The 27,889-nt window shown below is 52.0% G+C and overlaps 12 protein-coding genes across 12 annotated transcripts, besides 4 other annotated features; 7 read left to right on the plus strand and 5 right to left on the minus strand.

Annotated features, from left to right (window-relative positions):
* Window positions 1-971: 971 nt before the first annotated feature.
* Window positions 972-3,283, minus strand: ACLA_081700 (chaperonin-containing T-complex subunit CCT5; the record flags this gene model as incomplete). The annotated part of the gene is made up of 10 exons (XM_001267905.1): window positions 972-1,016; window positions 1,074-1,162; window positions 1,222-1,402; window positions 1,472-1,609; window positions 1,685-2,333; window positions 2,402-2,691; window positions 2,759-2,842; window positions 2,894-2,987; window positions 3,085-3,133; window positions 3,274-3,283. The coding sequence occupies 10 exons, from the start codon at window positions 3,281-3,283 to the stop codon at window positions 972-974; spliced, it is 1,629 nt and encodes a 542-aa protein (XP_001267906.1).
* A 439-nt stretch (window positions 3,284-3,722) lies between these two features.
* On the plus strand, window positions 3,723-4,715 carry ACLA_081710 (chromo domain-containing protein; the record flags this gene model as incomplete). Its single annotated transcript, XM_001267906.1, has 5 exons — window positions 3,723-3,729; window positions 3,792-3,978; window positions 4,028-4,070; window positions 4,148-4,227; window positions 4,286-4,715. The coding sequence occupies 5 exons, from the start codon at window positions 3,723-3,725 to the stop codon at window positions 4,713-4,715; spliced, it is 747 nt and encodes a 248-aa protein (XP_001267907.1).
* Window positions 3,878-3,925: a microsatellite.
* Window positions 4,716-5,215: 500 nt separating the features above from the next.
* On the minus strand, window positions 5,216-6,762 carry ACLA_081720 (putative transcription factor Rap1; the record flags this gene model as incomplete). Its single annotated transcript, XM_001267907.1, has 4 exons — window positions 5,216-6,106; window positions 6,186-6,426; window positions 6,498-6,583; window positions 6,634-6,762. The coding sequence occupies 4 exons, from the start codon at window positions 6,760-6,762 to the stop codon at window positions 5,216-5,218; spliced, it is 1,347 nt and encodes a 448-aa protein (XP_001267908.1).
* A 522-nt stretch (window positions 6,763-7,284) lies between these two features.
* Window positions 7,285-8,610, plus strand: ACLA_081730 (DHHC palmitoyltransferase family protein; the record flags this gene model as incomplete). The annotated part of the gene is made up of 3 exons (XM_001267908.1): window positions 7,285-7,373; window positions 7,426-7,579; window positions 7,636-8,610. 3 exons carry the CDS (start codon window positions 7,285-7,287, stop codon window positions 8,608-8,610), a joined length of 1,218 nt encoding a protein of 405 aa, XP_001267909.1.
* A 294-nt stretch (window positions 8,611-8,904) lies between these two features.
* Window positions 8,905-11,718, plus strand: ACLA_081740 (Ataxin-10 homo-association domain-containing protein; the record flags this gene model as incomplete). Its single annotated transcript, XM_001267909.1, has 2 exons — window positions 8,905-9,092; window positions 9,153-11,718. The coding sequence occupies 2 exons, from the start codon at window positions 8,905-8,907 to the stop codon at window positions 11,716-11,718; spliced, it is 2,754 nt and encodes a 917-aa protein (XP_001267910.1).
* Window positions 11,719-11,879: 161 nt separating this feature from the next.
* ACLA_081750 (uncharacterized protein) lies at window positions 11,880-12,667 on the minus strand (the record flags this gene model as incomplete). The annotated part of the gene is made up of 3 exons (XM_001267910.1): window positions 11,880-12,157; window positions 12,243-12,584; window positions 12,652-12,667. 3 exons carry the CDS (start codon window positions 12,665-12,667, stop codon window positions 11,880-11,882), a joined length of 636 nt encoding a protein of 211 aa, XP_001267911.1.
* A 479-nt stretch (window positions 12,668-13,146) lies between these two features.
* On the minus strand, window positions 13,147-14,316 carry ACLA_081760 (putative oxidoreductase, FAD-binding; the record flags this gene model as incomplete). The annotated part of the gene is made up of 1 exon (XM_001267911.1): window positions 13,147-14,316. The coding sequence occupies one exon, from the start codon at window positions 14,314-14,316 to the stop codon at window positions 13,147-13,149; it is 1,170 nt and encodes a 389-aa protein (XP_001267912.1).
* Window positions 14,317-15,786: 1,470 nt separating this feature from the next.
* Window positions 15,787-16,799, plus strand: ACLA_081770 (uncharacterized protein; the record flags this gene model as incomplete). The annotated part of the gene is made up of 2 exons (XM_001267912.1): window positions 15,787-15,951; window positions 16,017-16,799. The coding sequence occupies 2 exons, from the start codon at window positions 15,787-15,789 to the stop codon at window positions 16,797-16,799; spliced, it is 948 nt and encodes a 315-aa protein (XP_001267913.1).
* Window positions 16,714-16,746: a microsatellite.
* Window positions 16,800-17,185: 386 nt separating the features above from the next.
* On the minus strand, window positions 17,186-18,714 carry ACLA_081780 (mannose-1-phosphate guanylyltransferase; the record flags this gene model as incomplete). Its single annotated transcript, XM_001267913.1, has 4 exons — window positions 17,186-17,212; window positions 17,269-18,438; window positions 18,522-18,578; window positions 18,655-18,714. The coding sequence occupies 4 exons, from the start codon at window positions 18,712-18,714 to the stop codon at window positions 17,186-17,188; spliced, it is 1,314 nt and encodes a 437-aa protein (XP_001267914.1).
* Window positions 18,715-19,827: 1,113 nt separating this feature from the next.
* ACLA_081790 (putative dynamin GTPase) lies at window positions 19,828-22,379 on the plus strand (the record flags this gene model as incomplete). Its single annotated transcript, XM_001267914.1, has 3 exons — window positions 19,828-21,894; window positions 21,964-22,105; window positions 22,156-22,379. 3 exons carry the CDS (start codon window positions 19,828-19,830, stop codon window positions 22,377-22,379), a joined length of 2,433 nt encoding a protein of 810 aa, XP_001267915.1.
* A 635-nt stretch (window positions 22,380-23,014) lies between these two features.
* On the plus strand, window positions 23,015-24,927 carry ACLA_081800 (lysine--tRNA ligase KRS1; the record flags this gene model as incomplete). Its single annotated transcript, XM_001267915.1, has 2 exons — window positions 23,015-23,230; window positions 23,314-24,927. The coding sequence occupies 2 exons, from the start codon at window positions 23,015-23,017 to the stop codon at window positions 24,925-24,927; spliced, it is 1,830 nt and encodes a 609-aa protein (XP_001267916.1).
* Window positions 24,928-25,776: 849 nt separating this feature from the next.
* Window positions 25,777-25,812: a microsatellite.
* Window positions 25,781-25,816: a microsatellite.
* A 152-nt stretch (window positions 25,817-25,968) lies between these two features.
* ACLA_081810 (uncharacterized protein) lies at window positions 25,969-27,785 on the plus strand (the record flags this gene model as incomplete). Its single annotated transcript, XM_001267916.1, has 2 exons — window positions 25,969-26,627; window positions 26,948-27,785. 2 exons carry the CDS (start codon window positions 25,969-25,971, stop codon window positions 27,783-27,785), a joined length of 1,497 nt encoding a protein of 498 aa, XP_001267917.1.
* Between the last annotated feature and the right edge of the window lie 104 nt (window positions 27,786-27,889).

Consider the following 27,889-nt stretch of genomic DNA (forward strand, 5'->3'; position numbering starts at 1 on the left):
ATGATAGCCATCCAATGGAGACGGGCTTCAGCTCACTCCACTCCACCACGGAACAAGCGTACTGTACTCTGTAGACTATCTCGTCTATTGTCTCGTACCAATGATCAAGACAAGGCGTTTCATTTTATCCAGCGGAAGGAGATTGGAAGAGACTAAACTCGGACTGAGAAGACTCAGGAGTCAGGAAACGCATACTGGAAAACATCCCAACGTGCGTTGTCCAATAATGCGGGCTGATATGAATCCTATGTCAGATGCTCAATTTCGATTAGGGATTGAGAGAGAGTTGGATGATCTCTCCTTCCTGCTCTTGTTGGTTGGTTGGAGGCAAATCTCTTGTTACTTGTTGGATAGTTATTTGCGGGATCAGGAGACGCGACAGCCTATCGCAGCTTGAAGCTTGACGTTCCCCAGATCTTTTGTTGAAGTGTTGCTCTTTTGCCTTTCCCCCCCCGCGTGCGCGCTTCCTCGGCGGGAAGTCTACCTTCTCCTCCATACTATTAATACATCCGCACCCGTCGACAAACTGACTATGCGCCACCACATCACTTCCCCATTCTGACTATTGATCGACACCCTGGTCCATGACAATCATGACATCTTTCCATGCGGAACCGTAGCATGAAGGGTCACAGACTCAAAGTCACAACCTTTACTACACACTACACTACACACAGAGCAAGGGATTAGATCAAGCTTACGACTTAAGGTTGAGATAAATCGGCCGTTGCTGGTCTAGCGAGAGACTAGTGATTGAGAGTCTTGGGCCACAAGGCAGACGGATTCACTCCAGTTTCCATCCGACGAAGCGAGGCTGGACAATATCATACCGGCGAAGAGAGACTCAAAAAAAGGTTCATTATATCATCAGCTTGACATTTTCGAGAAGCATCCTATATTAACCGTCCCGTGGAAAAACCGACAAGTTTTCACCCCTTCGCGGACATCGAGCAGATTTTGTATAGAGAATTCTAAAAGTCCTGGCTATCATCACCCGAAATAATCACGTTGTTGATCTGTCCAGGTCAGTTTCCTCCCGAAACTCGAGCACACTGAAATAGAAGAGGTCATACCTTGAGAACCATGCGGCAAAGCTGGGTAGCGAGCAGAAGCTGCTGGCGCTTACCGATCAAAGGATCAATAGCAAAGTGCTCTTTCATATCTAGAAACCATACGTAAGCATCAAACCTCAGTACCAAACCCAACAAGCGCAGCACATACCGTTGTTGCCCGTCAGCATGCAGTCAACACCCAGCCGTGAGTTCTTCTCCCGAGCCTGGCGCGACTTGACCGCGGCAAGCGTCTCGATCGGGCTCAGACCAGAGTTCTCCGCCAATGCCAGGGGAATGGCATCCAGCGCATCGGCAAAGGCACGCATGGCGTATTGTTCAATGCCGGGGCTCTGAAGAAGAAAGGAAAAAAAAAAACCACATTAGTTTCAACTCGTGGATAATAAACCCTTGATTGTTACCTTCACAGCTGCATCCTCCACAGCAAGAGAGCAAGCGATTTCGGCCGCACCACCCCCGTACACAACCCGATTGTCCTTCACCAGATTGCGGACGACGCAGATGGCATCGTGTAGCGAACGCTTAGCTTCGTCGATGATCTAACAGCCAGTCAGCTATCGCCAAAAATGGTCTCTTCAGACAACAAAAGAAGGGGGGGGGGAGAAATAACTGACCATCTTGTTGCTTCCTCGCACGAAGATCGTCACCGCCCGGCTGTTGGCGCACTCTTCAATCACAAGCATCTTCTCCCGTGTGGTACCGAATGTCATCTCCCGCACGCGACCCGCCGTACCCAGCTTCTCTGGGCTCAGGTCCTCAAAACGGGGAACAATGCGGCCGTTGGTAGCAATGGCAATCAGCTCGATCTCAGGACCACCAACCCACCGGACAGCGGGCAGCTTGTTCTGGAGCAGAAGATGGTTGGCCTCGTCATCAAAACCCCATTGGCAGATGACCAGGTTGGCACCCGAGTCTTTCAAGTGCTGGATCATCTCTGTAAACTTCTCCCTCTCGTAGTTCTGCAGCTTCTGGAATTCTTCGACGGATGTGATGTCGAGCTTGTGCTTGGTCTTCGGCTTTGGGGGCTCAAACGGGCAGGTCAGAATGGCCAGCTTCGCGTCTGTGACCTCGTCGGGCATCTGTGGGTGGGAGAAATCTTTGTCGACGATTACACCTTTCACGAGCACGGAGTCCTCCAGAGCTCCTCCAACCTTTCCGTCAACCTTGATCAGTTCGAAGTCGACATCCTTTCGCTCGAGATCAGCGACCGAGAGTACCGCATCAACGGCGATCTTGGCGAATTGATCATGGGATTTCGAAACACTAAAACATATAATCAGAAATCTTGAGGTGACCGAGGGGGAAAACTAGGCTTTGTAGAGTTCCGGTACATTTTGCTACCCAGACTGGTCTTCGCAACCTTGAGCAGGTTTTCGGTGTTGTCTTTGGTGAACGGAATCTCGTCGCTGATCTTGTCCAGCTGAGCAATGGCAATTTCGCACGCTTGATCGTAGCCGTCTGCAATGCGAATGGGGTGGATTCCCTTGTCGATCAACTCGGCCGCCTGTTCGAGCATAGCCGCCGCCAGGACGACAACACCTGTGGTTCCATCGCCAATTTCCTCATCTTGAGATTTCGAGAGCTCGACCAGAAGTTTGGCAACGTTGTTTGTAATTTCCATCTTCGGGTTCCCACGAGTCAGTCATGAATTCGGATTGATAACCGGGGACGTCAGTTCGGGGACGGACCTGGCCCAGGATAGTTGCGCCATCATTGGTCACCGTGATATCACCATCGGGAGAGATCAGAATCTTGTCGAGACCGCGAGGACCCTAAATTACTTCTTAGATGCTCGTCCAGACAGTAGAATCTCCTGACCATACCAGAGAGGTCTTCACGATGTTAGCCACAGTCTTGGCGGCGACGATGTGTGCTTTAACGGCATCGGTGCCGTGCTGTCTTTTCTTCTTTCCCTGGCTGTATGTGGAGTTGTTGAATTAGTGCCTGTATGCCAAACGAATCCCACATTCCGCAAGGTGTAATGATAAGGGATTGATGGCTTCTCCTAACATACTCTCGAACAACGATGAACGGGCGGCCCTGTTCATCCTTCAACACGGAAGCTATTGCGGTTGTCAGCGATGGAGGATCGGAGATGTCGTAGCAGAGGTGAGGTCAACCTTGGGACAAATCAAGCTCTAGATCAAGGAAGCCGGAGACAGTCAGTACGGCGAACGGTGGTGAGGGGTATTGAAGAACATACGCATCGCCATCTTGACGGTCTGCCACTGGGCAGGGTAGTTAGACTCAAGGGTTAAACAAAAGGTCTATTACAGCAAAGTGAGCAAGACCAAGCAGAGCCCCCTTTACAAATGTAGAACCAGGCGGAGAGAGTTGAGCAATCTGGACACAGCCGATGTTCACTGACAAGGGCACTTTTAGAATTTCTGGAGATGTTCCCAGTTGGGCTAGTGAGCTGCTTTCCATATCGGGTATAGCGTGTTTGAACGCCTCCACGCGCTTTCTTGCGCGACCTGGGCATTTCGCAAGAGGGCCCAAAGGGTATCACTATCGTCGTCCCCGATACACCATATCCAACGTCTTATCATCTCTCACCAGTGCCGGTATTCGAATCTGTCGCTGGGTTTGGGATCACCCACCATCGCCAAAACGTTCTCCTCACTGCTCAACCTTGCCAATCCCTTCAGGACAATGCCTCGTGAGTGAACCTTCCGACTTATGCGCTATCACCCGTTATGTCGGACTGACCTTGTCTGGTAGCTCCGGTGGAAGATCTTTCGGACGGCGAGTCCACCGGCGAGTCCATTCCTTACAACGACGCCGATCATCAGATGGATGCCGCTGGCGATGAGAAGGAGGAAGATGCGAAGGAGGAAGATGCGAAGGAGGAAGATGAGAAAGACAAAGAGAAAGAGAATAAGAATGAGAACGAGACTGATGAAGGACTGTGAGTGCTCTGGACAATTCAGTCGTCGCACACCGCTGATGGGCGGCAGCTACGTTGTTGAGAAGATTATGGGTCACGAGTTCGCAAAGGACGTATGTCATTCGGATATCTCAACACCGTCCTTGTTTCACCGCACCAGCGCGATGGTTTGCACTAACCTCGGCATTAGGGCAAACTCCTACTTCAGGTGAAGTGGCGCGACTACGAGGATCCAGCAGATCAGACTCTTGAACCGGAAGAAAACCTTCTGTATGATGATATCATGCTACTACCCGTAGCACGAACCTGGTGCTGACTTAACCACTAGGGAGGGCGCAAAGGAAGTTCTCGAGGAATATTATAGCTCCCAAGGAGGCCGACCCGAGAGGCCAGCCGCAGTCCGAAAGCGAAAGTCCATGGGAGGTGCCAAGGCGACACCCGACAAGAAAGAGACCCCCAAGCGGCGAAGACGGTCAGCAGTACCAGATACCGCCGCCAGCACTGAGACCCCAGAAGAGAGCGAGGTACCCGATTGGGTGCCCAAGTCGAAGAGCTGGGAGAACGACGTGAAGAAAGTTGATACCATCATCCGAGATCCCAAGACAAACTCCCTGATCGCATTCCTGCACTGGACCAACGACAAGACGTCCAAGGTTTCCATTGAGACATGCTATGAAAAATGTCCAAGGAAGGCAAGTCTTTTTCTGCCCATGCACGTCTCATCAACGTCTCACGAACGTGGGATAACCGCTATATAGATGCTCCAATTTTATGAACAACATCTGTAAGTTCCCCATCTGCCAAAGTACAACCATCTTCAGCTTCTGACAATACAATAGGGTTTTTAAAGACGTGTGATTTCGGTTTGCGCCATCAATATACAAGGCGCCGTTTGGGTTTGCTTTTCTGTGTTTTGAATGCTCTATGACATAGCCACAAGGATTCTTTTGCTACATACCGCGGATGCATCGCAGTGCATCAAGGCTTTCCCCCTCCCCCCCCCAAGAGTTTATGGCCCTCGAGCTCTGGTATTTCTGATTTGTAAAATATACTCCCTTGGCTTATGGTCTCGCAATGCAACGTCGGTTTCAAATCAAAAGTGCAAAGTGAAACAATCAATTGGCAAAGAGTATTTTTTTTTTCGGTTTTTGACTAAGAGTCATTTTAGGGGCATCCTTCCTCAGCCATCAAAAGTTTGTGACGTGGGATTGGGTGTGCTCTGGTTGCTATTTGAAATTGGAAGTCATTGCTTCAATGCTCATGTATCACCTGCTGCCCTGGCCATGCTCAGGTACTCCCACCGCGCCTTGAACGAATCCGAGCCATGCTTCTTCAGCACCTGTTCAATGGCACGAGAGTCGCCCTTTTCCACACACTCATCATCCTTGGGCGTCCACACCCCAGGCATATTCTCCGGAATACCTCTTCCATCACGGAGAAACCCTAGGACCGTATCGGCTAAACGTGGATCCATACTAGTACACTGTAGCGCTTCAATCACTTCTTCCTCATTAGCCGCTTTCCCCGTTCGAAGACGGTCCTCGATCCAGGTATCGATGTCTCCTTGCTCGGAAGCCTCCTCTTGAGATTCCGGACTTGATGGGAAGAAAGGCAGCTCGAGAAGGATATTGCTAGGAATACTGTCTGGTTGATCAGTTGGTGGTTGCTGTGTTACCTGCGCTTGTGCAGGAGATGGTTGTTCTTTGCCCTTGGGTTTTGGTTCATCTCCAATCGGTCGAAAGGGGGGAGGGGATGGTAGCCAAGGGATATCTGGCAAGGCGCTGGTAGTGGGACTTTCATGGACTGTATGCTGAGTGACTGGGGTGCGTTCGGAAAGGGTTACTGGTGCTATTCTCTTTGGAGGTGGACCAGAGGTGCCGTTGGCTTCTGTGCGCTCTGGTGCATCGGGTTCGGGGTCTCTCTTTCTCTTCTTGGCTTCTGGTTCTCTGGAAGCAACAGGAGGTCTGCCATTGTGTATGTCCTCTGACACTGCTGGTGTCGTGCTGGAGACTGGGGTTCTTGTGGCATTACTCTGTGGTGGAGTAGATCTTTGATCCGTGGAGGCTGTCATGCCACCACCCGGACGAGGCCGTCCACGGAGTCTCCTGAGATATCGATCTCGATATGATTGCCAAGTATGCCTGGGATGCTGAAATGGACGTGCGTCTGTAAGCAGACAACTTCGTAGACTGTGTGTTGTTTTCAAACCAAAGGGACAGCGGCTTTACCTTCTCAGCTATTTCTTTATAGATTACATTGCCTGAAACGGCAGCCCGGGGGTTCTTCTCAAGAGGCTGCAGCCAATCGAAAAGCATTTGATCATCGCTTATTGTATACGGAACCTTGTGGGCTCTGTTGGGGATATGTGTTGCTCCCACAGGACGGGGTGCAGAAGGTCCAGCCCTGTAAGCTTCCAAATCCGCCAGTCTCCCATTGCGGATTGAGTCTTCCACAAATTTGAAGGAGTATCTGAGATTAATTAGTCGGAATGCGCATGGTATACCCGAATCATGAGAAACTGAACATGGGGACGCTCGTACGTGTCAGACGGGAGGTTTTTTCGTGTATCATCCACGATTTTGACATCTGCATCCTTTTCTTGAAGCTTGATGACACCACCGTTCCGCTTTCAATAGTAAGCTCTGGGATTCTTCTAGTCAGATCAAATGAAATTACCTCAATCAGCTCTTTAAATCTGCTTCGCTGAGGAACATTCTGAGATAGCCAGAACCGTTTCCCCTCAAATAGGGAGTCAGAATTCCCATTTTCACCACCAACGCCAGCCTCTACGTCGGATCCCGTCATAGCCAATCAAGACCATTCGTCTCAGAATATACCCTGGGCTGAGCCTTTGGTAGTCTTCTGCTTTCACCAGGTTGTCGTCGCGTCGCCCTTCTCAACGCGTAATCACGTGTTCGCTTGTTGAATGTGTAATGCCAGGGGCTCAGGAGAGTGCTTCTACCGTCTGTCTCATTGATAGAAAATCTAAAGAGATATAGGGCAATGGGAAAGCGTCAAGATATAATGCCTGTTACAGCACAAAAATGGTTCTCAACATTCAAGTGAAGCATTCATTCACCTCATCCTACCCAGACTTCGAAGAGGAAGAGTCACGTGCCTAGAATAGTAACAATGACTTGGCGGATGATTTCCTGCCAAGTAGGAAATCCTCTTGACCACGGCAGGTGCACGGCGAGTCACAATCATGAAGTTGATAGGATAATCGCGAGCTTTTATTTCTATACTAAACTGCAAGCAGCCAAGCGGTTACTTATATTCGTGTTATGACTGACAACAAGACCGAGTCAAGGTCAATATAGGTTGAACATGGGGATTCTCGGAACTCTGGCTATCTCGATTCTGGGAATCTCTTTGTTTATCTTCATAGCCCTCTTTGGAAGGCTTCCTACGTTTAGGTGAGAGCAAACAAATCTGATTAGTTGAGCTACAATTGATGTACTTGGACAGGAAAACTCCTATCGGATTACTCCATAGGATCATTTGTATACACATCCCCAATGGGCTGATATCTGTGGACTCATATCTACTGGGTGGCCGATTATTGTTCTGCTGGAATCGATCCGGTAATTACATATTGCACGAAAATCACCCTCTTGTTCTGGTGGGTACCACACTTTGCCGGATCTTGTTCCTGGGACCTTCTGACGTGCGCTCCAGATCTTCTTCTCTTCACTTCTCATAGCGGGAGAATGGATGTTTATTCCAAGTGCATGGTCTAGAATATCTACGATCCATCGACTATGTATTCCCGTTCTTGTGCTGCTTCCGTACGTCTTTCTATATGCGAGTGTTGTCACAAAGTCGTACATCACCCCAGAAAACCATGCGGACGAAATGGTTCGCTACCCCTATGACCGAGTCAACTTCCATCCGGGTCACCGTTGCCGGACGTGCAATTTCCTGAAACCGGCACGAAGTAAGCACTGCAGTTTCTGCAAAGCTTGTGTCTCTCGACATGATCATCATTGCGTGTGGCTAACCAACTGTGTTGGATTGAATAACTATCGCTATTTCTTGTCCTTGCTGCTATCTTTATCCGTTCTTCTGATATATGGCTCATGCCTCGGATACTCTCTTGTGTCGCAGAGTTTAGAGAAGCTGATACCATCGAGCTCGCATCTGAGAAGCGGAAACCAAAGCTGGACCACTTTCTTCAATGTGTGGGCCATAGCTATTACGTCAGACATTCGTGTTGGAGCTGTCAGTCTGTTGACAGCCATGACAGCACCCTTGGCGGTAGCCTTCCTGGTGTATCATGCCTATCTCATCTGGGCTGGCACAACGACTAATGAAAGTGCGAAATGGTCGGATTGGAAAGAAGATGTTGCCGATGGTGTTGTATTCAAGTCCACTAGAGGCGAGATTTATGGTACATCGTCCGAGCCAACCCGAGATCAGATCTCCTGGCCAGTGAGCAGTGACCAGATACTCATTATTAAGGAGGGACAACCCCCTAGCGACGGCTTCATGTTTTGCTCGCTTTCGAATGCAATCCTCCAGAAAGATGATCCGCAGGCTCTAGTCGACACGAGATGGCGCCAGGTATCCAGCATGAGGGAGATTGACAATATCTATGATCTGGGGTTCGGGGACAACCTTCGGGATGCTTTCAATCTTCCCATCCGACGCTAATGGGCGACAATGGGCCTCGGTTTATTAAGGATATATTTTACGAAACCCAAACTGTTTCCTATTGTTTCCTAGGTATTCCTCTCCGTAGGATCGAGCTTGACTGGACCAGTAAATTTAGCCCAAAAGGGTAATGGCGGGACATATGGTTCTCGGAGTCGGAAGAACTTCCTTCCACTATCGTTTTCTCCACCAGAACTGATAATTATTAACATTTGAAGACATCAATTCGCCCACCTACCAAGGAAATTCTTGGAGTGATTCTGTCTCGCGCGACAACGGCGAGATATCGTCAGTATGGCGGAGCGATCAGCGGCTGAAACCAAGCCAAAATGCACACCAGCTGAGCTCATGTTGAAGGTTATCCTGACGGGGACCTTGAGCCACTATGAGACTCGTGGGATGATAGACGATAAACGTCTGGAACACATGCTTTCTGCTGGGAAACAGATACTATACAAGACGCATCAAGAGAGTGATGTTAGGTATGAGTTATTTGTTCTTAAAGGCTGACAGTAACACATCTAACGTTCTATCTCCAACAGACACAATCTGGGCCTGTCGCCAGACATCTGGCAAGGCTTCACGGATGTACTGACGAAAGCCATTCCGGTCCTCGAGTCGCAGTCGTTCGCATGGAAGAGCCCTCCGTCTGCGAATTACGAGCATTCCTCCTCCAACCTCATAGCATACAACTACTTCTCGCTCGTCAAGGATATTGAGCGCTTGAACGATCTGTGCACCATTGCTCGCAATCTTCTCGCTACAACCAAGAAAGCTCAGAACATGGCAGCGGAGAAAGGCTTTGACCAGAGGATATTGGCCTTGGTTGACACCTGTGTCAGAGTTACCGCGCGGGGGTTTGATGGGGAGACAAATGCAAGAAACGAGGAGCGATGGCAAAAAGTGGTCAATCTTTACAAGAGGCTTTTAATTACTTGTCTTCAGTTCCTACACAACTTCATTATGCACAATGAGCAACGGAAGATGGTCCTATGGCTAGACCTCTTCGGATACCACTCCACTGGTGATTCCAATATCATCCAACCGAGAGAGCCACTCGATCAGGCCAGTGCTCAAGCCGAGGGGGTGGCACCAATCGTCAAGATTGGGGAACGTATTGTTAACCCCCCTATCAGGGCGCTTTACGATCAAACTGCGGAAGATCTGCTACTCGAGACCATCTCAAATTTCCCACGGGAGCCCGCAACAATCAAAGAAGAAGCGGCCATGCTCCTTCTTGCCAACATCAAGGATCACATGGAGAAGCTCCTTGGGCGGGATTTGACGGCTATTCAGGAAATGGGCAAGGACCCAGAGCAGGTCAAGGAGATCCGAGCCGCCTTAACTGCTATACTCGGCGCGAAAGTGGATGGCTGGTCGGACCTGCAGGACAGGGCCAGGGACCTTCCACCAGCGCTTCCGGAAGATGAGCCACCCCGAAAGAAGGCTATTCTGACAATAGATCGCAGTCTGACGGCTGGATTTCCACGAATCTGCTGGGCCGATCTTCCGGATCTCAACGAGTATGGTGCTCTTGCTGCGGGTGATGCGCCGATCACAGAGGAAGACACAAGTATGCCCCGGTCTGCTCAGTCCGCAGCAGAAACGCTGCAAGAGGCCAAGGACGAGTTGATGGCACGATTGCAGGAATCGTCACAGATCGCCGGCGATGGGGACCAAGATTATGATGCCGGTGACGCCGGAACAGTAGGTGACGACGATTCGCACAGCTTGGAAGCCGTCGCCGACGGAAGCATGGAAGAGGAGGAGGAGGAAGACGACGAGGATGATGAAGACTACCGAGGCCGACCAGGCGATCAGCAGCGCGGTTTGTTAACCGACATACCCCTTGTTCTAGGGCCCGCAGAGATTGAAGCTCTTCCGATGATCATTCAGGCGGGTATAGTGGACAGCTTCGGGCTCAAGGGTGGTGAAAGAACGGGGTCAAGGAATATGCAAGCTCTTAGATGCCATATCCTTCTCACACAAGAAACAGGCCGGAACCTATTGCGAGAGCTGTTGATCTTCATCGCCGCTTGGGATCTTCCTGATGACGAGCTCTATTTCAAGATGATGGTGCAGATTATGGACGCAGTCCTGAAGAACGGATTGATGTCTCACGCCTACTCTGACTTTGGACAGCCAAAGGATATTATCTCGCCTGCACAGGCTGTAGTAGTCAAGATTTTGACTCACATTTTCCGGGCGAAATACTCTCCTGCCTCGGTCACAGGCTCGACGCAACAGAGCGCCACGAAGAACCCGGCGCCCCTTTCTCGCGTCGATATTCTCACTGTCCGTTATATTTTCACGATCTTCCGCGGCAACATCATCCCTGAGACCTGCGCCCTAATCTACCTGCAAGGCCAAATCCGAGCGGGTCGTGCCTTGCCTGAAGATTTCCCGCTGAACTTGTGGGATATGGAACGAGTATATGAGGGTGTTTATCAATTCCTGGAATTCTTCGCGGTGCTTACGGAGAATAATGACTGGAAAAACCTGCTGGTCAAATGGGAGATTGTCTACGACCTCGTGACTCTAATCAAGGAGCTTGAGGCCAGCATTCCCAAGGGCCAATTGAGCTCATTATCGCTTGGCCGCAATAGTCCCCCCCGGGATGCCCACCATCAGGGTGCGGCTGCTGGTCCTGTGGCTGTCGAACGGCCCTACGACCCCAGTGACCCGGATGCTGTCGATACCGGTGCGGGCAGCGCCGGGTCTCGGGCTGAATCACCACCCATTACTGAAGACCCGTCCGAGTTTGAGTGGAGAAATCTCAAGAAGCTTGTTGTGCTGGTTCTCTCGTCTTTGGTCTGGAAGTGCCCCGAGGTCCAGGATCAGATCCGCAGATACGGCGGGGTTGAGACCATCCTGTCATGCACCAACTTTGACGCCCACAACCCGTACATCAAAGAACACGCTGTCATGTGTTTGAAGTTCCTGCTCGAGGGAAACCGGGAGAATCAACGACTGGTGGAAGAACTGGAGGCTCGGGAGGTGGTCAAGGATGAGAAAGGAATGCTGGAGCGAAGCGGGTTTGAGGCCATGATCGACCGGGCCGGCAAACTTGCCATTCGGCCCAAGGAGGGACAGTCCGAAAAGAAGTAGATAGGCATGGACAGATCTCACAATCGTTTATAGAGTGTTATGTTAGATTCGGTACGGATGTCACGAAATATGAACCATCCCGTATATAAGGGAAATTGCTATGCAACCACAACAATAAAACACCAACCTCTCCATCCAATCGTATTCACGCAGCACCACGCTTATCCATACATACCATCCCACTCCTCCTCCTCATCCTCAACGGGCTTCTTCCTCCGCGCCTCGGCCTTCTCCCTCTCCTGCTTCGCAAAATCCGTCCGGTCAAGCGGACACGTTCCCCGTAGCCGCAGCCACGGCCGGATACACTCGAGATCAAACAGATGCGTCGGGTGACACGGCAGCCGCACGACAAGCGGATACTCATCCTCCAGGAACGGGTTATTGCAGATCGGACACGTCTGGCTCTCCTTCAGCGATGCCCGGGGCACGCGGTCGAGCACTAACCCAGACAGAAACAATGATTAACAAACACCCCCCCCCTCCTCCTACAGTCAAACAGTCGACACTAAACGGAAAACACTTACTATCGCAAAACTCCTCACTTACCCCCTCCACCTCCTTGGGCGGCATATCCGCCTCCTGCAGCAGCGTCTGGATCATCTGCGAGAGCAGATCGTCGGCCTCGGAGTCGCCGCCGCCCGCGGAAACGCCGCCGCCGCTGTCGGAATCCCGGCGCATGATCTCTAGGGCTTCGGCGAGGGAGTAGAAGGCTGCGCTGACGTCGCGCGGGACGGGCACGGCGTGCGGTCTGGAGCGCGCTTCATCGGGGCTGATCTGCGAGAGGGTCGAGAAGAAGGTGGAGAGGTCGGGGCGGCGGCGGCGGGTGGGTTGTGTGGGGAGGGAGGGGTCGGAGGTGTTGTGTTCGACTGAAGGGTGTTAGTTACAAGGGTGAAAGAGGTTAGAATGGGGAAATGGAGATGGGATGAGAAGTACCTTCGTAGGTGGACATTTTAATGGTTTCCTTCCTGGGTAGGGGAGGAGGGGTGAGGAGGTTTGATGTGCGGGGATGGGGAGTGGCCCCTGTTCTTGGGTGATGGATTACTTTGTTGTTTTGTTGTATCGGCCTCTGGAAATGGAAGAATAATGTGAGAAGAAGTGTTGTATGGGGGAAGGTAGTGTGAAAATATGAGAGGAAGTTGGAGAATGATGGACGGGAGCTGTTGTTGGTTAGATATCTGCTGTGCTGGGCGGATGCGGAGGCAGCAAGCCGATAACGCGTTCTGGTGGGGAGTGTGTGCCTCAGGCTCTCCTCCATCTATATCGAACTTGACGAACGTGCCACTTTCTATAGAAGGTACTTTGAGAAGGAGATTGTATGGTCATGAATTCTCAATTGATATGCCATGTAAGTTTCAAAATGCCATTCCCACTTTACTTGATCTTGATTTGCTTCCCAAAGATACCGGGCCATACCCGTCCTCCATTGCCCTAATAGCTAAAATCTTCGTAGACAACCTGCTTTCCTTCCAGCCAGGCCATGGCCGAGCTCTTGAGTGAAGAACTTCCGCAGAAATACCACACATCACTCAGCGATAGATCGACATCTCGAGCTTCCATTCTTCGACGTTCCACCCTGGCCGCAGATGCTAGGACGGTAGCCAGCTGCAGCAGCTCCTTCTCACCCTTCGGCTCAGGCCCAGTAAGGAAGAGAGTGGTGGACGCTGGAAGTTGGGGAAATCGCTTGAAGGTGTCAAGTACAAAGCCTACATCCTGAACAGAGACAGACCACATGAGGTGGAGGCGCGATGTATCGACGCCTGGTAACTGTGCAATGACCGGCGTTATACCAATTCCGCCGGCTATGAAAGGGAATTTAGAGCTGTCCCCCTGGTCTTCTAGTTTGAATTCACCCCCGAAACCTTTCAGGGGAACCTCCAGTCCGGCGCGCTCGTTAATTCTGAAAAGATGGCTAGTCACGTTGCCATGTTTGCGGACTGTGATTTCAAACTCATTCGGCGTCAATGAGTGTCCTGGGTATGAGGAGACCGTGAATGTTCTGACATAGTCATCATTGAGGCTTGAGGGATCTTCATCGTGCATGTGCCGATAGCCCATATCTAATTCCTCCTGGAAAGAAAAAGTTGCATACTGCCCCGGGGACCATGCCCCGACTCTAGATGGGTCCGAGATGCGAAAGCGAAATCGACCAATGTTTGGACTCAGAATCTCTTTCTTCACCAAGGTCGCAATGACAGAGTGGCCCTCATCGAGATCAGCGGCCGGAATGGCCTTCTCTGTAGTGAGGTAACGCACACTTGGGTTGTATGGAGAAGGCGCGCCTGCGATCCCTCGGAATGCGAGCGACCTCTTTACGTAGCGCGCCGCGGTGATAGTCACTTTAACAGCTAGATTCGATCTTGGGAGCATAGTAGCAGCGTCTTTACCGACCAGAATCTGGGTGTGCCCAGTAATGTAAAGTGCATCTCCCGTCTCAAAGTCTGGAAACACGTAGCCGGCCAAAGGAGTTGTGAGGAAATTACCTAGAGTTTGATACAACCTATTGCCAGAGTATTCGGGGTAGACGAAGATCGCGCCACTGGGCCCGTTGCTCACGATCCGCACGAATCCCGGGGGTCCACCGCGAAAGTTGGTGTCCATGTCTTTGCTGCCATGGGTTGAGGATACAAACAAGCAGTCTGCGTGGTCGAGTAGTTGAACTGCCTCTGGTGGTAACTGCGGGCAATCGGAGACCAGTTCCGGGTTTGGAAGAGCTGGAATGATCTTTTTCTTGTTCAGGTATTTCGGGCAATTGCCTATTTGCCATTAGAATGAATATCTGAGCCTATACTCTGCACTCAAGAAACTTGCCGAGACTGGCTTCTACGAGAATAGAGAGATCGGCAAATCCCCTTTGACCCAGACTCTGCGGGTGGTCTGTATCTATCTCATCTGCGACTGCATTCAGTGATCCGGCAATTGTCCTGCCGTGGAGTTTTACTCTCCTGCGATTCTCCAAATCGATGGCCAATCCGGCAACGGGCTTGCTGGGTGTTTCCGCGGTGTTCAGTCTCTCGTCCCCAGAATCCTGCAGCAGTAGTTTCACCACCGGATCATATTGACTATCGACTAAGGTTCTCAGACGGACAGCCGAGTGAGATGTGGGAATGGCGTAGCCAGCTTCCCCTCCCCATACAGTTGCCCACGGTCTACCTTCATGATCGATTGCACCCAGGGCCAACAGGGGGGATCTTTGTACCATGAAAGCTGCCCTGGGACTGAAATAAGGTACAGTTGGATTTGACGTGGGTGGAACCCGAAGCAGTTCGTGCATCTTCCTCTCGCCATCGTGCCAGGGAATGGTGTCAGCAAGAATCGTTGCCATGGTAGGGAGAGCAGTGGTGTAGGCGGAGGAAGGCAGTTGCAGGTTTATTCCATCTGTAAAAGCCTTTGCATCGTCTTCTCATTGACGATTAATATAATCAACATCTGCCACTGGGAATATTAGCACATACTAGTTGATTTCTAAGCTGCCAAGTTGTCGTGACATCTACAGGGTGGCGGGCGCTGTAGCCACGAGGCGGAGGGTTTCTTCGGGTGAAATGCCACATTTGTATGAAGATTTCAATGACATTGAGAACAAAGAAGAGACTTTGACATTGTTTTTTCCCCCCGGATAAAACAGAACATATAATTGTCGACTGTCGTTGATGCTCTCTCACGATGCTTGATAAACTGTTGATGATGATTGTTTACTCCATAGTGTGTTTTCTTTCTTTAGCAACACCCGCAGTGGAGCATCTACGCTTCGCCAAGGGAGGCATTGCCAGTTCAAACTTCCCAGAGCTTTGCAGTCTGCTTGCTTATCTTCTTCCTCAAAAGCCTGCTGTTAGTTAATCTGGCCGGTCCAGAATATTCAATCTTCAAAATCCCCATCCTGTCGGGCGTTCTATCTCGGCAGTCTTCGTTGTTTACCCTGAATATCCTCAATTTGTGGGGATAAGCCCCTTCTGACACTGACACCACTCCACACGTGTCTAGTCTAGTCTGGAGCATTATTCTTTGAGTCTCGAATCTTGAGAACGAAGCGACTGGACCGAAACCCCATCCCAGCAAGTCCATACAACCACCATGATGCGATCCAAATCAGTCAAACCATCGTTATACCCCCCCGTCCCCTTTCACACCATTCGCACCATCGCCCTGCTCTCCTCCGTGATAGTCGGCATCATCCTCGCTGTCTTCATCTACCACTTGAAAAGCGGCGGCTACAAACTCCCCTGGACCTTCCTAGTAGTAAGCACCCTATCCACGTCCCGCACATGCAATAAAAAGCCAAAGTAAACTAACATCCCGCCCAGCTCCTCATCGCCGCCATCCTCTCCCTCCTCAACTATGTCCTCACAACAATCACACACACCTGCCACGGCCTCTCGCCGCGCCTCTCCCTCCTCTCCAACACCATCCTCCTCATCCTCTGGCTCATCTCCCTCGGCCTCCTGAGCTGGAGCATGTTCGGCACAATCCTCACCTCTTGCACCGCAACCGACTGGGTCACCGCCACCGGCATCTCAGTCTGCCGCACCTACAAGGCCCTCTTCGCCTTCACCTGCACCGGCACCATCGCTGCCATCGCCGCCGTCGTCCTCGACGTCATCGTGCATAAACGCCAAACCCGCCTCGGCAGCTACGACCCCATGACAAGCACGCAGGACATCAAGCTGCACGAGCGCAACAGCAGCGTCATGTCCGGTGCGGGTATGCACACGGTCCCTCCCACCGGCGCTGGCGCTGTGGGCCCTGACGACGAACGCGCCCCGCTGCAATACAACCATGCCCACAGCCACGCTGCGAATCCCTACGCAGACGCAGACGCAGACATCCCCGGCCCGGACTACGCGAACCACTCCGCCTACCCCGCCCCGCCGGCCGTCTACGGCCACGCCTCGTCGGGGCACTACCATGCCGGTGAGGCGCGGGAGTTTTCGGATGTGGCGCCGGCGCGGAGCCAGCCGGGTGGGCCGCGGGCGCGGTTTAGTGGTGCTGAGTATCCGGGGTATGGGAATGGGAATGGGAATGGGAATGGGTATGGACATGGGTATCCAGCGGAGCAGACGGGGTATGACCCCGGGGCGTACCGGTGAGAAAGATGATGCATATTGGTGGGGTGGCTGATGTATGATTCATATCATTATTCTCATGTGTTATGACTTGGATTTTTCTTTTTTCTTTTTAGGGATTGATGCTATGCGGGATTTGCGTTTGATGGATGTATATGTAGTTAGATATTGGGCGATATTAGATGGGGGCGTTCTTCAATTTAACGATCTTTGTGTATTTGGTGTACATACTTATACCTCTCCAGATTGCATTTTGGGATTGGTGAAACAATATCCAACGATACCAGCCTAGTATTTACTAACCCAGACTAAGGGAAGAAGAAGATTGATAGATGGGAATTAGGGTACTGGGCAATATGTATAACTACTTCCAAAGAAATCCTCCAAAACAGCCAAGCCGGAGCAACCGCTTACATGATAACCTCGTTGGCCACGTCCTAGTTAACCATGTCAGTCTCATCTCATCATCGCTGAAAAATCTCGAGATACATACCCTCTTCAGCTCCTTGTACGGCAGACACACGCAGTTCTGGACCCGGACTTCGTCGCCGACCGCACACTCCTTGCCCAGGATAGTGATGCTCTGCACCTTGATACCCTGCTTGACGATGCTCGTCGAGTGGCTCGCCATGGGAATTGGCGTGCCCTCGACACGCGCCCAGGCGCCTACCCGGCTACTCCAACCAATAATGGAGTGCATCACGCAGGCATCGTGCTTAATCTCCGAGTCTTCCAGCACAATCGAGTCCTTGATGCGGGCTCCGGCGCCGACGACGACGCGGGCGCCGATGGAGACGTTGGGGCCCAGCTTGGCGGTCGGGTCGACGGTCGCGGTGGGGTGGATGAACACGGGGGGCACGATGGTGGCGGAGGGTGGGGTGAGCTCTTCCGACTGCGCCTGGAAAGCCTTCTGCAGGTAGAGCGCGTTGGCGGGGATGGCCGAGCCGGCGGTCTTGATCTGCCGCCAGAAATCCTTGGTCTCGTGGACGAAGAACCGGTTGCTGTCCGCCAGGTCGGAGAGGATATCCTGCTCCAGGCGGAGGACCTCGTTCTTCTCGGCGTCGTCATCGGTGGCGACGAAGGAGGACTCGAGGTTCTCGGAGGAAGGGTAGGAGAGGAGGCGGGGGCGGGTGGTGCGGCGCTTGATGGCGCTGCGGATAGCGGGGAAGATGCACTCGGTCGCAAAGAGGTAGACGCCGCAGTTGATGAGGTTGGAGATGTGCGACTCGGGCTTCTCGACGTAGTGCAGCACGCGCTTCGTGTGTGAGTCCGACACGATGCATCCGAAGTTGGTGGCGGCGTCATTGTTGATCCGTGTTCCCAGAATGACGGCCTCGGCGTCCTTCTCCTCGAACAGCTTCAGCATCTCGACCAAGGGGAACGAGCAGCAGACGTCGGCATTGAGGACAAAGATGCGCTCGGGCTTGCCCTTGAGAATGGCATCTCGGAAGTGGTAGAGACCTCCTGCTGTGCCCAGCGCTGTGTATTCTCGCAAGTATTGGAGTCGGAACTGGGGGAATTCCTTGGCGGAGTCCTTGATGAAGTCACGGAAGACCGATTCGTCGTAGTAGCCGACCAGGATGACTTCGCGGATATCGGGGATTTTTGCAAGAGCCTTGAGACAGTGGTTGATGATGGGATGACCGGCGACTTCGAAAAGGGGCTGTCGAGTTTCAAGGACCATCCGTCAGCTATATGCACGCGGTGATGGATGAGGGGAAAGTAGAGGAACGAGGGGTAACGTACCTTGGGCACATCCAGAGACAGAGGTCTGAAACGGGTTCCTCTGGAGGGGCCTCCGACCTAGATCCGAGGATTGACAGTCAGCGACATCTGAAAATGACATAACATGATCGGTAAGTGGTTCAGCTTCACCTACCAAGATGACGGCCTTGGTGGAGGCCACGTTGGAGAGTTCCCGCACTGGAACCTGAAGCATTGAGATGGCTGATGTGGAGGGGATGGAGGTGTAGGGGGAGGATGAGGAGTGAGGATATGAAGAGTTTGCAGGAGGAATTGAAGGAAAGAGTCACAGGATCAATTATACCAGTAAATTTTTAGTCTGGACTCTGGAGTGATAATAATAAAGGAGAAATAATTGATCATGGTGAGTTGTTAGCTCGCCGGCCAAATAGCTAATAGTGCCCCAGATGACCCAGTACTCAGGCACTCAGGCACCCAGGCAGCCCCGTTCCAGGCCCACAGGTGTCTCTTGGTACCTTAGGGCCTTAGGCACGCATTTGGTTATCCACTAGACCAAGAAGAGACTAGTCTACTCAGTCTCGGATCTATAAGAGGGAGAGAGCTCAACTACGACTACTCATCCAGTACTACTATCGTTTATCAGTAGTAGAAGGATACCGAGAAGTTGGATCGATGCGAATCCTGATATCGGATCTGACTGTAAGATCTTCTCCATGTCTCCTCTGGGTTTATTCTGCTTAGCAGTTGATGAATGCAGCAATCCAAGTTGATCTGGTTGTTAGTCCCTCCGCCATTCCAACAAGATGTTGTATATGCCGCACCAGATTTACCAGGCCAGGATACACTCATTTGGCCTCTACAACATCCAGGCCAACAATGACCCCCAGCCTCCTTGTCCAAACATGGCTTCACTTCTATCTTTGTCTCTTGTCCTAGAATCTCACCAGTATAAATTATACGTCTCTGCTGAATATGAAACACCATCTCCATTCTCTCATTCACTTGATAGCTCCCATAGCAGACCAATACCCCAACACTTTCCCTCGAGTGTTATTTTATTCACTCTGATTCTCTGCTAGTGGAGAATTAACCTAGAGATAGAGCGAGTCTTCTTCCTCACTCGCCCATATTTTATATCGCCTTGTGTTGCTCTCCCACTCTTTCTTATCTACTGTATCTCTTCCTCAACCTCAACACGCCAACATTCTCCAACCACATCGCCTCTTACTTTCAGGGCCCAGGTTTATGATGTCAGATAGGGAAAGCTCTTCTACACGTAAGTAGCAGATTCTGAAGACGTCCACTGGCTCTGACTTCTCCAGCAACAGCTCACAACTCCCCAGCCATCATGCCTGCCCTCCCAGGAACAGAAACCGATGCAATCGACCTCATTGCACGAGACATGAAGTCCCTTGTTAAAAAAATACAGGACCTTCGACATCTAGGAATCGAGGATAGTCGCATTGCTCTACCCAAGATCTGTGTCATTGGCGATCAGAGCACTGGAAAAAGCTCCCTGATCGAAGGCATGAGTGAGATCAAGGTTCCCCGCAGTGCTGGAACATGTACTCGCTGCCCTATGGAGATCAATCTGTCCGAGGGAGAACCGGGGCAGACTTGGGCCTGCAAAATCTTTCTGTCTAGAAAGTACTTGTTTGATGGATCGCGAAAGATCACAAAGCTGCCCAAGAAGTCACAGCCCTTGGGCCCATGGATCGAACAGGACCAAGAAGATGAGCACTTTGTCACCGTGACAGAGAGGGAAGACATACAGGAGGCCATCAGATGGGCTCAACTGGCTATTCTGAACCCCGGCAGAGCCTCGAGCGACTATATTCCTGGACAAAATGCTGGAACAGATGAGTTTCATTGTCAAGTGAAGTTTTCTCCCAACGTAGTTCGTCTTGATATAACGGCGCCGAACTTCCCAAACCTTTCTTTCTACGATCTGCCCGGCGTCATCAGTCAAGCGGAGCATGATGATGAGCGCTATCTTGTCTCGCTGGTTGAGAACTTGGTGAAGGAATACATATCTCATGAGAATTGTATTGTCCTGCTTGCACTGCCCATGACGGACGACGCCACCAATTCGAGCGCAGCACGCATCATGCGGGATGTCCGTGGTGCCAAAGCGAGAACTCTCGGTGTCTTGACAAAGCCTGACCGCATCCAAACAGGCGAATCCTACGCACAGTGGGTAGAGATCCTAGAGGGTGACAAGTTTGCCCTCGGTCATGGCTACTATGTCGTCCGCAACAACCCAGATCCGGCCATTGAGCATTCGCAGGCGAGAGAAGAGGAAACAGTTTTCTTCGCAGGTAGCCCTTGGGCCACCGAGCTGGCTGCGTATCATGATCGGTTCGGCACGCGGCGCCTGCAGGCGGCGCTTTCTAATCTTCTTTTGGAGCAGATTCAAGGATGCCTTCCCCGAATCATCGAGCAAATCGACGAAAAAGCCGCTCGCATCGATGCTGAGTTGCAGACCCTGCCCGACCCTCCATCTGCGAACGTTCCATACATTCTCTGCGGAAAGTTGAATCACTTGAAAGACCAGATTCGTGCCCACATCGACGGTGGCTCTTCGCAGTACCCCCTCCAGAAAGTTTGGGGCAGCATTGCCAAAGACTTCAAACTAGCGCTTTTCAACACGCGGCCGACTGTCCAGCTTCTGGCAAACTCCGACCCGATGAGTTTCCCTATGGAGCGTGACAATGCCGACTCTGACTGCGAAATGACGATCGTACAGCGATCGGTCAAACGCAAAACCCCCGGGGACAGACCTACTCCTGCCCCGCAAGACACAAAGCCAAATCAGCCATCCGCCCGAAAGCCAACAAAATATCATACAGAGCATTTCAACAAATTCGAACGTGCTGCGAGGATGTTCACGTGGGAGGAGATTCGAGAGATCAATGAAGACTCCTACCGTGCTGGTATCCCAGACCAAACCGATCCGAAGGCCATCGAGATCATGAACCAGTTGAGCGTTGAGCATTGGGAGGAGCCCATGCAAGTCTTTCTCAACGCCACCCATCAGTTAGTGAGGGATATGTTGATGAAGCAACTCAAAAATGTCTTCACTCAATATTACCAGACAAGTCTCTATCGCGAGCTGAAGCGGATCATTGAGCATTACCTCCAGACCCTCCGCAAGGAGCATTTAAGACATGCTCAAGAAAACTACAGCATCGAACACAACAAGCCGTTTACTATGGCAACTGACACTCTCGAGCTGGCTACGAATAAGGCCGCCACGTTTCTTCAAGGTCGGCGACATGAGGCGAGGGCCAGATGTTACTTGGATCGTCAGGGCAGGTTGTTACAAGGAGATCCACGCCGCGAGAACGAGATCAAGAGATTAACTGCTGCGGAGCTCGGTCCCGATCGCTTTGTTCAAGAAGTCAAGATGATGGCGGTATGTCTTTAGAACTGCTGATCTGCTGATTAATTCATCCACTGGATATTCGTGTTAACCAATTTTCAGACAACCCGTGGTTACTACGAAGTGGCCAGCTCTCGTTTCGTGGATTCGACCTGTCAAAGCGTCCATACGAAACTGTTCTCCAAATGTCGCGAAGAGCTCATCACTGTCATTGAGAAGGAGCTGCGAATTTTCGACGACAACGGTAGGTGTTTCGCATGATTAGCCCTAGGCCCTGAGACTGACACGAGACAGCCCTTGAGCGCTGCATGGAATTGATGGCTGAAGACCCCGAACGTCAACGCCGCCGGCAGTATCTTCTCAAAGAGAAGGAGAAGATCACCAAGGCGCAAGACTGGTTGGTTACGGCAAAGAAGGAAGACGATGTCGAGGGTCCTCCCGAGACCGAGCCGACCGTCAAATCTCAGCCCCCCGAGGACTGGCCTAGTCTTGCCAATTTTGAACCGGTCGTTGGCTAAGTGTCGCTGAGCATGATTGCGCCCGCTGGGTTGAATGCGAGCCTAAACTGTTGTATGGTCGAACTACTAGACAACGCGTCTCCTAGTTGATGCTGATGACTCCGCAGTTCTTTTATCTGCTGCAGTTCTCTCTGCGTATGGATATTTATCCTTCGTCGGAGGTGTTGAAGTTGGTGATGCGTGCAGTTGCAGGTGGGATGAAAGTGTTGGAGGCGCGGGGTAAATCAGCCCCACGTTAGTGCCCTATGCCCTAAACCCCAAACAGAGACAGACTTCAGATCTCAGTATTCATATTGGAACGATCTGTGCAGGGAAGAGAGGCTGAGAAAGATTGATTACAAGGCACCAATCTCTCAATAATAGGTCCTGAAGTTATAAAAGTGAACCGCATAGAGCTGTGCCGTACCAAATAGGCCGCTATCGGTCGTACTATAGTACTAGAAGTCCCAGGTGAGGAGCCAATAAGAAGCGCCCATTCATGAGTCAGGCCCAAAATTCTCTGGCATCCCTCCTCCTCTACCTGAACCCACTAAACCCGCCTCTCCCTTGATTTCTTGCCATCGGGCTTCTTCTGGCACTCTGTTGATTTTTTGACGGAGCTATACGTTCAGAGATCACAGCCGTATCGATTCAGCATGACGGATTCCAACCCAGTCAAGGAGGTTGAGGCCTCGATGGCCAACCTTCTGCTCGATGAGGTCACTGGCGAGCGAGTCTCCAAGACCGAGCTGAAGAAGCGCCAGAAGCTGCGCGAGAAGGAGGCTAAGAAGAAGGAGAAGGAGGCGAATGCTCCTCCCAAGCCCGAGAAGAAGGTCTCTGCGGAGGAGGAGGAGGCCAACCTGACCCCCAACGTAAGTCGGACTCCGTGGATGTTGTACGGCGACAGGAAGCTCTTCATGAGATGGCTAATGACTCGATCTTTTTTTCTATACAGCAATACTTCGAGATTCGCAGCAAGAGAATCAACAAGATGCGCGAGACCAAGCAGCCTGATCCCTACCCCCACAAGTTCCAGGTCACCGATGACCTGCGCGAATTCCTCAAGAACTACGAGGGTCTCGCAAAGGGCGAGCAGAAGCCCGATGTCACCGTCCGTATCGCCGGCAGAATCTACACCAAGCGGTCGTCCGGCTCCAAGCTTTTCTTCTACGATATCCGGGCTGAGGGTGTCAAGGTGCAGGTCGTGTGCCAGGCCCAGAACGCCACCGGGGATGTTCCATTCGAGGCTCAGCACGAGCATCTGCGCAGAGGTGATATCGTCGGTATCGTCGGTTTCCCCGGCCGCACCAGCCCCAAGAACCGCGCCGACGGTGAACTGTCCATCTTCGCTACCGAGGTCGTCCTCCTCGCTCCCTGCCTGCACGCCATCCCCTCCGAGCACTACGGTTTCCAGGACAAGGAGCAGCGTTTCCGCCAGCGCTACCTCGATCTGATCATGAACGAGCGGTCTCGCAACGTCTTCGTCACCCGCTCCAAGATCGTCAGCTACGTGCGCAACTACTTCGACAGCCGCGACTTCATCGAGGTCGAAACCCCCATGATGAACGCCATTGCTGGTGGTGCGACCGCTAAGCCCTTTGTCACTCACCACAACGACCTTGACATGAACCTGTTCATGCGTGTGGCTCCCGAGTTGTACCTGAAGATGCTGATCGTCGGTGGTCTGGAGCGTGTGTACGAGCTTGGCCGTCAGTTCCGTAACGAGGGCATCGATCTCACCCACAACCCCGAATTCACCACGTGCGAGTTCTACTGGGCGTACGCCGACGTCTACGATGTCATGAACCTGACCGAGGAGCTGATCTCCGGCCTGGTCAAGCACGTCACCGGTGGCTACGAGACCACCTTCCACACCCAGTCCGGCGAGGTCTACAACGTCAACTGGAAGGCTCCCTGGCGCCGGGTCGAGATGATCCCCGCTCTGGAGGAGGCCACGGGCGAGAAGTTCCCGCCCGGCGACCAGCTTCACACCGCCGAGACCGGCGAGTTCCTCAAGCGCATTCTCAAGAAGACCGGCGTCGAGTGCTCGCCCCCACTCACCAACGCCCGTATGCTCGACAAGCTCGTCGGCGAGTTCATCGAGGAGACCTGCGTCAACCCCACCTTCATCACTGGCCACCCACAGATGATGTCGCCGCTGGCCAAGTACCACCGCCAGCACTCCGGCCTCTGCGAGCGGTTCGAGGCCTTCGTCTGCAAGAAGGAGATTGTTAACGCCTACACCGAGTTGAACGATCCCTTCGACCAGCGCCTCCGCTTTGAGGAGCAGGCCAGACAGAAGGACCAGGGTGACGACGAGGCGCAGCTCATCGACGAGAACTTCTGCACAAGTCTGGAGTACGGTCTGCCCCCCACCGGTGGCTGGGGTATGGGTATCGACCGTCTCGTCATGTTCCTCACGGACAACTACAGCATCAAGGAGGTCCTTGCCTTCCCCTTCATGAAGGAGGACAAGACCGCTGCCGAGACCAAGACTGCCGCCGAGGTTGTTGGTGTTGAGCCCAAGCCTGAGGAGGGAATTCGTAAGTTGTCCAATTCCGAATCTTGATTTTCGTTGCACCATGGCTAACATTTTTTTTTCCAGCCCACAAATAATCGCATGATGCTGAAACAGGATGACGGACGCATATTGTTGATGAAATGAACTATGGTTGCATGCTGTGATGTCAATGAAGAATACACTGAAGAATCAAATATTTTTTCATCGGTTGTTTGATGGCATTTTTCCGCTCTCTGGAAGATCCCTTTAGCATCAACACTCAAAAGGGCCCACTCTACCTGTATTAAATGTTGATATCGTAGTCTGCGTTGCCCTTCCACCTTGCTGGCAACTACTGTCTGAAAAGGGTGTGGTCCACTGATACTTGCTACGCATTTGTGTCCCAGCTTTCTTATAGAAATACTGCTGAGAAGCAACACATCTGGCTGAGTATCCACAGCCACCAGACAAGCTGGGGTTTTTAACTTTAGGGTACTCTTATAGGGTTACCGTGGTGGGCTGCTTACACTCAGCATACCATGAACACTATACTGAAGTCTATTGATGCTTCTCTTACACATACTATCCCCACTCATGGTGACATAGACTTGATGAATTCTTCACAACACGAAGCTGCTTTGTCTCTCAGAATGACATGGAAATGAAGATGAGGGTATAGCCTAAATTTAGGATAAAGAGGTTGTTCTTAAAGCTAGAGAGTTGTGTACTAATGACATTAGATGCCAGAGCACTTCACTTTACCCTGATATGAAAGCTTCTGGTCACAGTGTACCTGTTTCAGGAGGTTTAGTTCATATTCACTTTACTGCCATCGCTGGAGATTCGCCACAGTCCCCCCTGTCACGTAGAAAAGAGAGACATAAGCAAGCCTGTGAGGAACTAGTGATCTTTCGATCATCTCCTCTCTCTCTCTCTCTCTCTCTCTCTCTCTCTCCCTTGCTCCCTTTACACTCACTTACCCCTATATCGAAACATAAGTCTGCTTGCAAGCAGAACACTCCTCACAAACGTTAAAGAAAAAGACCCAAGGGAAAGGATCAGCGGCTCTTTCAGGACCAATCCCCGGAGGAACACAATCCTATAAATCCAATGGCCGTCCTCTCCAAGATGGTCGACGAACCTCCCAACAATCCCCAGACCCCCGAGTCAGCCCTTGACCCTGACGTCCTCAAAGAACTTCAGATCCTGCGCGCCAACGCAAAGAGACCTTCTACCGCATCTCCAAACTACTGCTGCCCCAGATACTTCGACACGCGCGCCCACGACGTCCGTGAGCCAGACCCCGTGATACCCTGCTGCCATCCTGACGAGTGGTATCCGCCACATTACAGAAGCGGCGCCAACACCCCTGATATCAGCGACAAGCTGCACGATTTGCGCGAGCCGGAGGACGTCTTGCCGCTTAGACGCAACGACCTGTTCCCGCCGTACCCATACGGTCGAGCTGAGGAGTTCAAAAGGTTGCGGACGCGTGATCCGCAGTTTTCGAACTGGTCGTTTCCGCGCAACCTTCAGCCGCTGGTATGGCTTCCTTTGTTGTTTCCTGTTTCTGGTGAGGGTGGGCATCGAGCTGAAGTGGTTTCATTCTGTGATAGTACCGTCGTTTTGGCCCAGTATACATGCCGCCTGCGACACCTACCCAACAGCAGGACCCTGCCGTTGCAAAAGATTCGCAGTCATCTGTTCCTGAGGGTCCTGGATACCGTCCGGGAAGCGTCTAAGCTTCAGCAGCGTACAATCTGCCTCCTGTGTGTCCGATTCCGGGGGGCTAGAGCGGGGATTCACATCTGCTTGGAGGCGAGGGTCATCGCTCAAAGCACTGAGTGTCGTTGCCACTGAGCAGATTCACATTCACATTCACAACCACAATCACTTGGCTCCGACGAAGGGACAACACCACCAACAAAGAAGCACCTTCTTGTCTTATTTTGGGACCTGTTGTCAGAAGCTGTCTCTTTTCGCTTGAGCTCTCACTTTTGTATCTATAAGGAACAATCAGGCCATCTTTCCTTGCCGTCTTACCACGACCTGATATTCCCACAAACTGCAGGGCTATACGTACACGTAGGGCTGTCACAACGACCATGTTCCAGAGCCAAAGAAGCACAAAAGCCTCTACGCCCACCCACCACTCTCCCTACACCCCGCAGCCCGTTGCCGTCAAATTCCACGAGATCGACGCCCACACCGCGAAATGCGATCTCTGCAACACCCGCAACGCCTCGGGAATGTCCCGCTGTGACGCCTGCGGCTGGCAAGCATGCTACAAATGTCTTCTAGACAATGGCTGCGACCGCACGCACACGGGGAACGGACGCGTGCACACGGGCACTATCGACCCAAAGGATATTGCACGTCAGATTGGGCGGAGGAGGCGTGGTAGAGGGGGAGTGAGAAAAGGAGAAGAAGAAGATTATGATGATGGAGAGGTAGTCAAGGAGTCTGGAAGGTTGAAGAGGCGTTTGCTCGGCAGAAGCAAAGACGGGAAAGGAGGCGACACCTCCCCGCTTTCGTCGCAAGGATGCATTTCCGCAAATGAGAATAGTCCCACCAGCGACAAGGCCCTCGATGCTGCTCGGGACCTGTTAGCGTTTAGCATCGAGGCGTGGAGCTTAGCTGTGCAGGAGGATGCACGCAACGGGAGACATTCGACTGCTCTTGGCGCAGACGACGTGGTCATGGGCATGAATGGCCAGCAGTTACATGAGTATGCCCAGTGTGCAGCCGACCTTGCGGTTCAGCAATACCTCCACAGCAAGCCCAACCAGAAGCGCCAGGCAGAATATACCCTGTCTCCGTCTGAGAATAATGGCGAAGGATCGTCGGAGACCAGCAAGAGTGCTACCATGCCGAGCAAAGCCCAAGTGTTTGCACGTAAAAGCGCTGGCGGACGGCGTAGTCGCTGATGGTCCCAAACTCGCACCCATGCACTGGTCACCGCGATGAATGAAGATGTGGATCTAAAATGTTGGATTGAATTTCGAGGGTCTGGATACGTTAGTCATGGTTA

Source organism: Aspergillus clavatus, genomic scaffold (genome assembly GCF_000002715.2).
Source record: "Aspergillus clavatus NRRL 1 1099423829806 genomic scaffold, whole genome shotgun sequence".
In the NCBI taxonomy this organism is placed as follows: Eukaryota; Fungi; Ascomycota; class Eurotiomycetes; order Eurotiales; family Aspergillaceae; genus Aspergillus; species Aspergillus clavatus.